Source organism: Ptychodera flava, chromosome 16 (genome assembly GCF_041260155.1).
Source record: "Ptychodera flava strain L36383 chromosome 16, AS_Pfla_20210202, whole genome shotgun sequence".
Classification (NCBI taxonomy): Eukaryota; Metazoa; Hemichordata; class Enteropneusta; family Ptychoderidae; genus Ptychodera; species Ptychodera flava.
In genome coordinates, this window is record NC_091943.1 from 30,273,097 (window position 1) to 30,288,281 (window position 15,185).

Sequence of the window (15,185 nt, forward strand, 5' to 3'; positions counted from 1 at the left end):
CCAGGTATTCATTATTCTGAGAATTAAAATACATTAGTCTATAAAATTTTCTCTCTGATAGCCAGCCTCCTCCCCCCCCTCTCTCTCTCTCTCTCTCTCTCTCTCTCTCTCTCTCTCTCTCTCTCTCTCTCTCTCTCTCTCTCTCTCTCTCTCTCTATTTTGTGGTCTTAAAAAAATACCGCAATTATACGGTGTCGCTCAAATTTGATCAGAATAGGTACATAAAAAAGATCAACAATAAGTGTTGTTTCTATCTGTTCAGTGCAGGAAAATTCTACGTTGATGTTATGACAATGATTCCTGCACAGTACAACCAGAAAAACAACAAGAAATACTTAAACCAGAAAAATAAAGAATGACAAAAAATAAATACATGTAAGGTCTGAAACTTTAGGTACTGGAGGTCAACTTAAGCAACATGCATAGCAGAAACAGCTAGTCCCTCTTAGTTTGAGCATAGACAGTCTTCCCCCCTCTACTGTCTATGGTTTGAGCAGGTCTGTTAATATGTCACAGTTCATGAACAATGACAGGAAATGACTAATTAGCTGTTTCAGTTACTGCCACCACTCCCACACATAATAGGTACCCTGCATACAAATAGGTTAAAGGTCAAAAACCTCTTACTCAGATGTGTGGGCTGTTTCAGTTACTGCCATCACTCCTGCACATTTGCAGGATTTCCCCCTTTTCTTACCTCATTTGCATATTTTTGACACTGACATGTTCATTTGAACAACACCACATCTCAACCCCTGCATCTACCTGTACACCAAATACTGAGATGGTAGCTTTGGCGGTATGGGAGCCTTTGCATATGACGGACATACATCTGCACATACATACCCACATACATACAGACGCCATCGACTCAACATATAAGCTCTTTTTGGTATTTATATAAATACCAAATATGGGCTAAAAATGGCCTCGAAATCAATTAGGATACTCTATCAGCTAAGCCAATGGATCTGTTCAAATATATTATGTATATTTCATACCGGTATATGGACCAAACCTACAACTTCCATGGTGTATATGATGGAGCTAAAACACCAAGAGTCAACAAAATAGTATCACCAGACAGTATTTCTGAATACATCAAAGAAAGTTGCATTGAGGAACACCATGTGATGACACGGATGATGATGATTTGTAACCTACCTTGATGCAGAAACACAGGGAGAATGGTAAGGTGAAGACAAACAGTATCCATGAAACAAACAGCAGGAAGTAACCACAGCAACCAGGTTTAGTGCTATTTTCACCTACAACGAAAAACAAAACACAAGAGAAATCTAATAAATGTCTGTGCTTGATTTTTGACAACACTTCATGACAGCCAGCAACTCTAAAAGGTACATTATTGAATTATGCAAGTAATACAGAACTATGAAAGCAGTATCATTATTCTTGGACTAAAATGTGAAAAGACATTATCCCCTGCCTCTGCCCTGGAAATAAAAGCATCCTGATGTGAAATTTCATTTTGCTTTTACAGTAGCTGTACACAAAGCTGTACAGTATTGCCCAGTCATTTATTCTGTTCCATTTGCTTGACATTTAGACGTAAGCACCTTATAGAAAATGGAGCCTTTAATGAATCAGTCTGAAGCCATTCACTTTCAGTCGTGATTGATGCATCATACACTTGCCTGCAGGCTCCTTATCGTACTGTTGATGCAGACAGGTCAGAGAGACTTTGATTTCTGTATGTTATACATTCTTAACATACATTTTTTTTATGTCGGGTAATCTGGGCATGCAAGGTTTTCTCTTTGGCATAAATAAATTGGACTGATGTACGGTACCGTAGGGTTGCTCATTTGTTTTAATAATTTGAGCTTTGAATATGTTTACTTTCCAACTGAAACCAAAACAAAATGTCTTATGCCCACATTCAGAGGGAGAATTCTTGACTGATCAATGCTATAAAATGAAACCCTCCTACAGGGCTGTCACTGTGTTTTTTCAATAAATTTGAACACAAGTAAGCAGGTGGTCAGGAAGATTGTAAGGGAATAAATCATCCTCCATTACATGATTTTCGCAGTTTCCCAGTCTAGAGTCTATCTGGCCATTATGTGTCTCTGCTCAGGCTTTGCACAGCAATCAAAGTGACCGGCTGACTTCTAGACTGACAGATTAGGTCATTTATAGCTCTTTAGCAGTTTTCTGAAGGCTTGAACATAAAACATTAATCTTGTGTACATATGTTTTCTGAACAAAATCATCAATATTCTGTAATTATACGGCCACATCAAAAGGGATGTCAGCACGTGTTCTCCATTGAAACACCATGAGGAAATCTCTGGGGAATGAGATGCATGTAAGCTAAATGGTGTAGAACAGTCATGGCTGGTTTGAAATCGAAGCAGTCTTGGGCGATGGTATGCAATTCTGATCATGGCAGTACGCTACATTCTACCGGTAGACTTTCTATCTATATACAGCCCCCTCGCTGGCTACACACTTTGGCAAACGTAGCTGGCTTGGCTGAGCCACAGGCTATGCCAGCTCCAGTGACACATACGGTAGTGAGTGAGTTTAGCTATACATTTTCTCTGTGTGGTTCATAGAGAGGAAGATATTCGATAGCAGATGTTCACAAAATGCAAATATGATTGTACAATATGTGCAACCTATTCAGACAAACTGATAGCATTGAAAACTATTTTTGGTAAAAAATAAGTGGCTGAGACCGTGACTGAGACAGTAAAAGAGCAGTACACATGTCCAGACATGCATTATCTCTTGTTTTTGAACACATGCTCTATTTGGATTGGCAACGGCTGAATGATCTGAAATTTTTGCTAAAAAGTAAGATGGGCAACTCTAATTTGTTGAATAGATGTCAAAAATAGACTATAAATTTCCTGAGAGTGTGTTTGGCCGTTGAAAAGGAGAAAACGGCGACTGAAAATGCCTAAAATTATAAAAGTGAACAAACACAATACAGACATTCAAGGCTGCATTGCTCATACATGTCTCTCAACGCTTGATAAAAGTTTGCAATGATCAATCATCATCAAAGCACTATTGATGCGCACCCTACCAGACATTACTGAATGGCATTTTACAAGGCCAGTGATGATAACACAGAGTACAACGCCTCTACCATAGAGATGTCTGGTGGCAATAGAATGATTTGATGGCTTTGATGAGCAGTACCAACTCCAAGCCTACAAAACATCATGTAATTTATGTAGCTTCACATTTTATGACTAAGTTTTCCTTCAATCTCCTTGGTATTGTTGACATGGAGAATCAGCAAAACCATTGAGAATACAAGGAAATCAGCAGTTTAATCATTTTTTCTACATCAAAAGACCGGATGTGTCATTGAAGACAACATTAAAATATATCATGCATCATCAATCATGGAAACTAGCACTTAATGAAATTTGCATGCTGATAAAACCTTTTAATTAATTTAATTTTTGAGAACACCTTGTATCACTGGACACAGGATGGTCAATGATCTTGAAAACAGATTAATTTTGCTGTTTAATAAATTGCCTGGCAAGGCACATATTGTTGTGGGATTACAGTACATTTTAGATACTACAGGGTTTCATTTATCAAAGTTAGTCTGATCAGCAAAAGCCTGTCTTAATGTTGCAGTCAGAAATTCTTCTTAAGGTAGAATACGCCTTGGGCACACATACCGGTATTTGGGCTCTCAAACTTTTACAATTCTTTTCTGATCTACCACTTGTGGGGGTTCATTTTAATGCTCTTTGTATAGAAAAACTTTTCACCATCTTAATTTTTCAAAAATTGAAAATTTTATTTTCCCCATAGAGTTAACACAGGGATTGCAGCCATTTTGAATTTCAAATATCCGTAAATTTTGGAATGGGTAATTTGTTTCTCTAGTACCAAAATTCATACGGTCAGCCCCTGATTTTTATCTTGATTTTGAAAGAGCATGGTCGAAATATTCCTTGAGGAAAGTTTGCGCAAAAGTTTAAGTCTTTCACTTTCAAGGTGCAAATTGCCTTAACTGAATGCAGTTTTCAAATTTGGACAAATTAGGAAGGATATAACCACGGAAATGGAACCCTATGCCATGATTGTTTATGTGCCAGGCCTTGCACAGTAGCTAAAAAAGCCTCCCCACCTGTGTTCCTGATCTGGCAAATTAACAAGAGTTCCCAGGGCAATTATTCTCTAATAATTGGTAATATTGATGTGAGTATTATGACAGGTATTTCAGCCCCTGAAAAATGTCCTCAAAATTAATGACATCTTAGATCTTCAAACGACAAATGCAAACTTAGGATGTGGTTGCCAGGCAACCAAAATGACTTTGTAAGTACTCTGACAGGAGCTATGGATACAGACGATCTCAATCACATCACAGTAACACTACTACACATGCTCAGTAGGTATATATCAATGATACCCTCGGCAAATTGAGAAGACTCGAACTTCGCTAAGAATAGGGAAAGTGTTCTGACGGAGACGATTTCTCATTTGACTGTAATCTCACCAGCAGAACAAAATCAATAACTAGAATCCTAGGCAAAGAATCAATATGTCTATTTGAATGCATCTCATTACCCTTCAAATTTGTCACTTTTTCAACTTTGATTACTGATTTTTTTTGTGAAATACATAAAATTCAATGAAATTCTACAGTTTACAAATGTCAATTCTTCCATTTTAGTATCAAATATGTATAAAATGGTAGGAGTTTTAAAAGGTAAGTTTGGCTAGAAATTAAGTACACACACCACATACCCTGAAATTGCGCTTTAAGTTATTAATTGCTAAACCTTTGAGGAAAGCTAACAATGATATAATGAGTCATAACATGTCATTATTAAACTGCTGACAGAAAATTGGACAGATTAATCACTCTTGATAACATCATGTACCGACACTGAAAAATTGTAAAATTAATCATTTTTGCAACGTAGAATATTGCCGCTAGTGTGATGGTTTGACCACTGGGAATAACTGATAGCCTCATGATAAATAGTTTCATTAATTTGGTACATATTATTTAATATGAAATTAATTTTGACTTTCATTATTTGACAGTTTTATTGACAGGCTTGTTATCAGTAGATGTAGAGATCTATTCCATGGACAGTCGGATTTTCAAAGCTTGTTGTGCTAACTTACTATGAGTGTGAGGGAGTAATCACGGGCAAACTTTTTATTTATTAATTTATTTATGTATTTATTTATTTATTTAATTATTAACATACTTATGTATTTATGTATGTATTTATTGATTTATTTATCAAGAAATATTGGAATCAAAGCTCCAGTTACTGGAGCTTTGATTCCAATATTTCTTGATAGCTATAACTGTTGATGTAAATCTAGTATTTTTTCTGTTTATAAAATATTGTATTTATTTATTTATTTATTTATTAACATACTTATTAATTAATTAATTAATTAATTAATTTATTTATTTATTTATCAAGAAATATTGGAATCAAAGCTCCACTAGCTATAACTGTTGATGTACATCTAGTATTTTTCTGTTTATAAAATACTGTATTTATTTATTTATTTATTTATTTATTTATCAAGAAATATTGGAATCAAAGCTCCACTAGCTATAACTGTTGATGTACATCTAGTATTTGTTCTGTTTATAACATACTGTATTTATTTATTTTTCTATTTATTTATTTATTTATTTATCGAGAAATATTGGAATCAAAGCTCCAAATGCTATAACTGTTGATGCATTTTTCAGTATTTTTTTCTGAGTATAAAATACTGTTTCGTGGTGTACTCAAAAAGGTCATGTTGAAATGGTAGGTGTTCAACCTGTTAGCACAGCCTGTGTGCATATAATGTCCATTGTTTTTGTTGATGACTGAATGACAGTCAGGGCTAGGTACTCATCTGCCAACAATAACACCGCATATTGAATTATTGCCAGGACCAGAATTAATTTATCAACAACAACACAGCATGTTGTACATGATGTGTTGTTCTGGCAAGACTGTTGTTTGGTATTTCAACAGGCCAAGATGACAAACAAGTATTTGTATTGTAGAACAGAAGTAATAGAAATCTTATCAGAAATTGCAGCATCTTGCACTTTTCTTGTTTTTTGCTACCAAGGCAGCTGTTACTTGTCAAAGCTGAGTGAGCTTATCGCAAAAATCTTGGCAATTACACGCAGAAGCTTTTACCGAGTATGATTCATTCCTTTAAGCTCTTGGGAAAAATGCTTAAAAAAAACGCAAAAATTCTGCAATTTCATGCTCTGACTGAAAGGCTCTATCATTTTCTCCTCTTGCAATAACAATCATTTCTACACTCAGTAAAAATTGAGACCTTCGGTAAAATTCTTATTGAGGTCAGATTTCTTCTTTACTTTAGACATCAGGGGAACAACTTCTGCATCAGAACAAGTACATCTTGTACATGACACTTATTCAAAAGGGGTATGCTGTGCTAGATCCTTAGAGAAATGGCTAACACAATTTTTTGATTGCGAGAAGTTTACATTTTCATGATTTTCAACGACCTTTTCACATTGCAGTAACATAACAATATTCAGCACTGTAAATCTTTGCAACCTCATAAGAAAATATTTCAGATCTGTTTCATAATCCTTGTGTTGTCAAGTATACCCTGCTATGACTCACTTTTGCCGAGCACTTTGCAGTATTAAAAGTTGTTACACGATTTCAAAAGTAATCCAATAGCTCTGAAAATTTCATGGAGAAACAGTACTGATAGTATATCCAAAGAATGCCAGTATTTGCATGTTAATAATTTTGCAGAAATTGAAGTGGGCTCCCATTGGTCAATTACCAGCTTGCCAATTGTGAAAAAAAAATCTAATGTTTCAATCAAAACTAGCAAACTGTGCCAATATCAATACCTCCCAGATTATGACTGATAGCACTGTATCACTGTTTATTTGATATACTGTATACCAGGCACTATCTGTTTCAACAATCTGTTCCATTATGCGATGTACCCCCTAATGTAGTTCCCAGTCAAACGCATATTTTTCAACTGAAAAGCCCTTTCCCAAATCAGGCACATATCAATATATCACGAATACGAATACTTTTGTGTTTAGAAATTTATAATTTCATGTGTACACTACATGTATAAATAATACAGAAAGCAGTTTGTTTCACCAGAGTGCGTGTCCTCATACTTCTGTACGTCTTGCATACTTCATAGTTTTGATGAATTGACTAACCATCCCTTTTAACCGGCTAAAAGTGTTTATAATTGGCCGATGGGATGGCTAACAATTTCCTCAGCTGAGAGTAATATAAGCCCTTTTTACAAAAGAAATGTCAACATAATGTGTCATGGTCATAGTCTCGACCAAGCTTTCAATAAAAAGGAAATCGATATTTGTAATAAATATGACAAAAGTTGTAGTGGATAAATAATTACAATTTGATGCCTACACCTTTCAACACGTGTGAATAGCACTGATCACAAATGACATCATTTTGTCTCTTTATAATATGCATAAATAAATATTTGTCTGTATTTTCTGCAAGAACAAAGACAATAAAACCTGCCAGTGTTAGAATGGCTACTAAAAGTCACATTTATTTGTATTAATTTATGGCTCAGACTACAAGCTGTAAAAACAGCTGTCCATGCAGCAACAAAATTTGTCCGAATTTTGTCCAATGTCGTGCCCGTGCAGCTATATTTAGTAACCTGAAATCGCGATAAACGCTATTCTGCTCACTAAATAAAGCTCTAAAAATACATCATAAATTATTGATAATACTTTTATCACATAACGTGAAATAAAATTGTCTTGATCTCTACCTCTTTTTTCTATTAGTAAATGTTAATTTGTCATCAATAACAGGTATCTTTTTGGCAATTAAAAATCCATATACGTGATCCCGTGGAAATTATACATATAAAAGCAAAATAAAATTACCAAAGGTTAGGCCGATATTACCTTCATTATAATGACAAATGACAAAACTACAAAGCACAGCTGAGTGTTACTTATCCCGTGAACTTTCCAACAAAACACACACATGATACACCATGGATTGATGTGTGAACACCTGATTGGGCAGCAGTAGCAAACATTTCACACAACAAGTTTAATAATGGATGCTTCATTCACTTGACTGGTATTTGTTACAGCCGAGGATATTTCTATGCAAAATTAGTTCCAGGATATATAAATGTTAATGACTTATAATTTTTACAGTTACTTATGAATATGGAACAGATGGGTGACAGATAATCTCTTTCAATCAATGCCATCAACAAAACAAAACTGTCGGTACAGTAATTGTAGTGACAGACTGTATACCGTACTGCCAGTATCTATTATGCCCCTGTCAACTCTAGCAATACTATTATACACTCTTGATTGGCATTTCTTTTATAGTTCATCTTAACAGCAAAAAATCCACACATTGTCCATGGATCAAGCATTGTGGAAACATTTTGTCAAAAGCTTAAGTACTTGAACTTGACAGCTGCTCAGTTTGCTTTCATTTGCTAAACACTTCAACTTCGGAACTGCAAGTGCAATTTATTTCCCACTCTCGTTTTGATGACACAGTACGAGCTTAATTGCAAGCAATTGCAGTAATATTTCCACCCATCTATCCTTATCAGCATCCACTTTACTGAATTACTTTCCCTGTCTTTGTTGACAATTGGGCAATTATCTCATCAGGGCAAAATGCATGGAAGTGCCTTTGTTCTAATTGACAAGTAACGTTTGCATACATACCTACACACATTTAATTACCTGTACATGAATACTCAGTATTCAGCAAACAACGGAAGAGGGTTTACCCTCCACTGTCTGCATAAACTATAAATTGCTATTAGAGCTCATATGGAATTACATATCTCTGCTTAGTTCTGACCTTTCTTATCAGAGATCAAAGGTCCTGCCTGGAGGCATTATGTACACTGAGTATAACTAGTAAAGCCTCTTCCAAATAGAAAATACCACTTACAGTTATGCTCAACGGAAAGTAGACGATGAGATTAAATGATACCTTACTCAATTACTAATTTACATCAGACACTTTATTTCTAAAACTACACTAGTACCTCACAATATTGCTTGCGAGCGGCAAGTTCTCAAAGACAAGAATAACAAATACCAGACCTAAATGATTCCTTAACATAACAGTCGCTTGCCTGCTTCTCTGCCGACATGAGTGCCTTATCTCTTTCCACTGGTTTATTGCCGTAATCTTATACCACGATACTAATTACACAGCGACAAAAAGACAACTGTAAGTTGGCTGAAGCATGAAGTAACATATATGCCTCTCAAAGAGATATATAAAAGGCAAATAATGAAACATCTTCATCATTCATGAATCAAACGTTTGGTCTGAAAAGCTCTTGCAAAGATATCTTGAGACAGACATTAATATAATATATGGTTTCTCTGGTTTGGCGAGTAAATCTTGTAGAGGATTATACAAATCTGTAATTGACCCTCATCAATTTGAGCCATTGAATAACAGATAGACAAAGTCTCATTTGATTGGATATAATAAACACAAAACGTTAAACATCCCCATCAAATGTACTTGGAAGAGTATGCATGAGAATAGTTGCACCACTGTTTGACTGCTAGAAGAGATACACAGAACAGTGGGCACATATGTTCATTTCAGCAAGAACTAGTTGTCTTTTTGTCGCTGTGTAATTAGTATCGTGGTATAAGATTACGGCAATAAACCAGTGGAAAGAGATAAGGCACTCATGTCGGCAGAGAAGCAGGCAAGCGACTGTTATGTTAAGGAATCATTTAGGTCTGGTATTTGTTATTCTTGTCTTTGAGAACTTGCCGCTCGCAAGCAATATTGTGAGGTACTAGTGTAGTTTTAGAAATAAAGTGTCTGATGTAAATTAGTAATTGAGTAAGGTATCATTTAATCTCATCGTCTACTTTCCGTTGAGCATAACTGTAAAGTGCTCACACACAAAGCATACCGGTAAACAGATATGAGATAAGGTAGAACACCTAAAAACTGTTAGACTAAAGTTGGCTGTGGATCATATTGATTTCAAGTATTTTCAAACAAACCTAACAGAAAATTCTATACAACAATTAACCATTATTTTCAGTTGAAAATACAAAACTTCATTTCTGAATTTAACTACGTCATTGATCTAAGCTTTAGAAATTTCTGCAGACCGTTAGCAACATCAAAAGGCATTGTTGATACTGTGTAACGGGTAATATTGACAAATTAAATACCAACAATTTTGTGACAATTCAACCTTTTTTGCATTGTAAGGATCACATAAGGGTACAATTTATCAAAAAAAGATCAGATATAAGGTGTACATATGCATTGAGACGAGTAGATTTTAAAGAAGTCGTGTTACATACTATTATTACCAGCAGTTTTAGATGAAAGTTGGCATATTTGACAGCATATACACCAACTTTTTCTCATGTGCAGTTCTATAACTATGGTTTCCCCTGCCCTCCCAATGCAATTTTTTAAAGTTACAATTAATAATTTGAAAAAAATTCGACCATTTATCATTGAGGGACCGTGTAAATTCCATTCATACTAAAATCTTGTCACCAATCATTTAAACATCAGGTCTGAGTCAGTGCTGTATCAAAAAAACAAAAACTAAAGATGAATCTGAATATTTGCGTGCTGGACTCCAAATGACCTCACCAAGCAAACACACAAAGGCTATAAATATTGTTGTTGTAATGATCTAGAGAATGTACTAATTTCGAAATTTGTCATTTGACACAGCTACTGAATCATAACAGTGAAAATCTAATTTGACGCACACACAGTCACTCTTCTTCACAGAACCACATCATGAAGATTTAATGCAAGCATTGATCCATCGTCAAATTAACACATCAGTTGCAATATTTAAACTTGCTCATAAATGCCAAACACAAAAGCAAAAGTTTCTAAGCTGTTCTTCGACATACTGTAATATTCTGGTGAAGCATTCAACATACAAGATACACATCCCTGGCACTGCAATAGTAAAACCAACAGAGTTTGCACATACAGAAAGTAAACCCACAACAAATTTATCTTTCTCTAAATCAGTCCACTGACTCAAGGTTTTATAATCTGGGTAGCTGGAATCTACCATAAACACATCAGCATTTCAAGATAGTACAGCCATAATGTTTAGGCCGCTACAAATACAGTACATACAGTCAGTGAATTTATTGATACATCATAAACAGTACTGCCCTACTCCGTCCATTTTCTCTGAGCTGAACAAAAAGCTCCCTTTTTTATGGCACTTTGCTGCTTACCTCTCTCTATAGCTGACATTTGGCGTCCATTTTCCTTCATTTCAATATTGTAACCGTCATTCCGAACGATGGCACCTTGATCCGAGTTTTCCATGGTTTGTTTTTTATTCCAGAAACAGAGACGACCCCGTCACCGGCCTAGCTGGCAAGCACGGTCCACACAAACTAAACACATAACCTAAAGATACTACAGCCGCAATCAGTCAGCCTATACATTTACTGAACAGCCTAGCAGACATTCCATTATGCTTGGAGGGGTGGCCCTAATTGACAACCATCCCATCACTTCCTCTAATCCAATTTTAACAGATAAAACTGATATAACATTTGCCATAGGATAATGTGGTTCTACAAATGAAAATTTATTTTCACAAAAAGACTTACCACTGTACTCAATTGTGTTTCACATAAAAATACAAACCAATCCCTACCTTCCTTTAGTTATCACGGAAAATTTCATAATCCTTCTAGAATCAGCAGCAGGTAGGTGAATGATGAAAACTGCTGGCAAATTGCCAATATTATTTCCATATTTGGACAATAAAAGGACTTCCCACTCTTGCTGCTACTGAATTCACACATTGTTCATGTCCTTTGTTACTTGAATTTATGTTTATGATGATGGCATAAGTGTATGAGCAGATTGTATTACACCGAAATTTGTCCACACAACCTGAGCATTTAATTAGTCTGAACACTGTATGACGTTTTAAATATCAACGTTTCAACACATCACAATTTCTAAAACTATAGGGTATAATTAAACTTCAAAATGCAACAAGACCTATGTTTGATGACAGTTTTGATTGCAATGTGTTGATGCCATGACCATGTCGTTATCTTCTACAGCCAGCAAAATGACCGGAACAGGTGAAAAAGCACCTATGCAAAGCAAAACGCTCCATTGCCAAGACAGTAAGCTACATTGTTCAGACTCACTCACACAAAACCATTGCTCATTAAATTCACATAAACCATTGTATATTTTCAACCTGATACTGTGCAGTGTGGTGCCAGCAACTGGAGAAAGTTATTTGTCTCACATTTTAAGCCAAGAACTACAGTATTTGTTTATAAAACATCCATTGGTGAAGATAGCACTGTGTGTTTGCTAATGAACTTTGGGTACATATGGAAATGTTTTGGGAACCTAAGTGCCTTTTTTGTCCGGTCTATTATGCGATTGCACTGATACATGACAGCGGAGTCTAGGAAGAATTTACTGTGTACTGGCCTCAGCAAAAACACTCATGAAATTCAAGTCTCCTATACAACCATAGCTTCCATACAGTGTTTTTTTCTGACTTATGACATTCCTTATCCTAATGAGTCAATTAAAGAATTTCAGAAAATCTATTTTGATACAGCCTGATCAATGTGTACAATTTAATTAGGAATTTTCATCAGTTTAATAGTTTGCGACTAATTTGGATTAATTATTTTCTCCTTCTTTTAGTAACCAGTAAGTTCAGATAAATACAAACATGATACTATTTGAAGTATGTTCACCTGCATTTCTGCATTTGTAATACAGTCTTTCAAACGTCTTTCAAAGTCTGTTTGATATAACTATAAAAATCTCATTCTCTTGTAACGATGCAGGGAGATAATCGCTAATCCACAAATAGAATAACAATCCCTTAAAATTTTTCAATATGCATGATTGTAGAAAATTCCCTTTTGTCCTGACTGCATGAATATAAAGTCAATAGGCTGCCAGTTGGTAAATATTTTTGTTCACCAATATCAACTGCTGGTTTTTGTTCTACCCACTGAGGCATGTACAAACTACAACTCAGTATGCAGCATGTCAATAAACCCTGTGTTTGCAGAGTCAATAATATTTGTGAAAATGGAAATTTAAGTCTGCACTTAGATTCAATTTTCAACAATAAATGCTGGTTGCATAGATATACATGTTGATAGACCATTTGCTGAGTACATTATCACTGCAATATCTTTCATCCAGCACAAACAGGAACTGCCATAGATACAGTAAATTATAATACTGAAAATATTATCAGAAGATAATTCCTTTATGATTCTTATCAGTACATCAGGTTCAATGTCACCACAGACAGTATGTGCTCATACTCTATGGTTAGAATAATCTTTTTGATGAGAATGGCAAAAACATTTCACAACTAGCAGGTTGTATAATGATATATCATTGAAATACTCCATAAAATTTCACTATGATTTAGAATAATTGGTTTGAACGACCACTTCCATTCAGTTCATCCCATTGTAATTTAAACATATAAGTTTATTTTTGAAATACTCTCATTAAAACATATTTGTACACCTTGTAATTTGACATGATTTTATACCAACAGTTTATCATGTACCATAGCAGTTGACATTCTTGTGATCATTTTTGTTTGTATCAAAACAGCAAGCGTTGGAAAATGCAGAAGTAACGATACTTTGAAAAAATGTACAGAAATTTGGTGAAAGGGGGAGCCTCCCTTTAAAAGGACGCGAAGCTATGGCGGCGTTAATTGTGTAAGTGGACACCAAACAGGCAACACGCGGGCACATGCTCCAGAAAATGCCACTTTTTAGTTTTTTCTGGCCGCAAAATGCAGAAAGATTGCCAAGCAGTCAGTGCGAAGCTGCTGCCGATCAAACTCAGTGGTTATATTCAAATTATAACGCAACCGAAAGACGATTTTTTAGGAAATTCGAGCGTTGGTAGTGGGAATCAATGACCGTTGGCGATTTGAACCGACCGTCAATCAAATGTTTGTATAAAATATGTTTGTAGGATTAGCAAAAGGTGCCAACAGGTTGAGATCAGTTTGTGTAATTAATGTTATAGAAATCAAAAATCGTACTGGCCAAGTGTTTGACTGGGAGGAGAACTCCACTAATGCGAGAACCTGGGATTGAAAATTGGGAAAAGGAAATATTTTATAGCAGATAGCTTGTAGAGAGAGGGCAGCAATGCTCAGTGGGAACATGACAATCAGGAATTAGCTTTGGAGAACATTTTTGCCATATACTGGAATAAGTAAAAAGAGCCACCAATTTTCAAAGTTTTTTCCATTATCTGTGGACTATTATGTAAAAGATGATAAAGGGGCTACCGGTAAAATGTCAAGATTGCAGTCAGAATGGGATTATAAACTTAGTTGACGCCTCAAAAGTCAAAGATATTTTCTCTAACTTGCTCAAGCAAACTTTCAACGGAGTTGACCACTCAAATTTTTGTACTAGAAAAACAATTTCCAATTATTTACTAATATTTGAAATTGAAGCTGGCCTGTCATATCACTTTTAAGAAAATAAAATTGCTGATTTTCACAAAACTTAGCCTGTGAAAACTCTATTTACTCCGCAATCTTCAAAATGAAACCTCGAAAGTGGCAGGCCAAATGAATATTGTAAAAGTTTGAGAGTCCAAATACATGTATCTGTCCCGGGGACGCATTCTACCCTAATGCGATGTCAAATTTGATATTCGCATATCCTGATAACCTTCAGAATAAATCACTTTCAATTTTAAAAGTATTTGGCGATTCTGACATCCTTTCACTTCGTTTGCACTGCATGGTCATTAACTTTTAGAGATATGCGTGGCCTTTTCCCTAATCATTAATATGACACCTTTCACCTGCAGACAAATTGATCGAGATTTCTCGGTGCTGATTTGTAAATTTTCCATCCTGAAATTGTTTGAGTGAGTCACACAGTTCATTTACTCTCTATGGAAACACAAGAAGAAGAGGACAAGATATACCTTGGATATGTTTCGTTACCCCTTGCTTTTAATTTCACCCAAAAGATTACTTCAAATGATTATCACCTTTTTATATTTGTGAGATTTATTACCATTACAAAATATTTCAGGTGTTTGCACATCTGTGATGCTTTAGCAAGATTGCAGCTTCCGTTTGAAAAAAGCCACTTTACAGCACTC

At 35.4% G+C, this 15,185-nt stretch overlaps 1 protein-coding gene across 2 annotated transcripts in view; it reads right to left on the minus strand.

Moving 5' to 3' along the window:
* Positions 1 to 15,185, minus strand: part of LOC139114538 (band 7 protein AGAP004871-like) — a 114,092-nt gene that overhangs the window by 27,996 nt on the left and 70,911 nt on the right. Inside the window, exons 1-2 of one of the 2 annotated variants that reach the window (XM_070676324.1) lie at positions 11,264 to 11,463; positions 1,165 to 1,268 (exon numbers count right to left, since the gene is read on the minus strand). In XM_070676324.1, the coding sequence (XP_070532425.1) occupies positions 1,165 to 1,268; positions 11,264 to 11,357 (198 nt within the window). In that variant the 5' untranslated portion in view covers positions 11,358 to 11,463. Of the gene's footprint in view, positions 1 to 1,164; positions 1,269 to 11,263; positions 11,464 to 15,185 lie in introns of those variants that run through there. The other variant, XM_070676325.1, reaches the window with a different exon arrangement.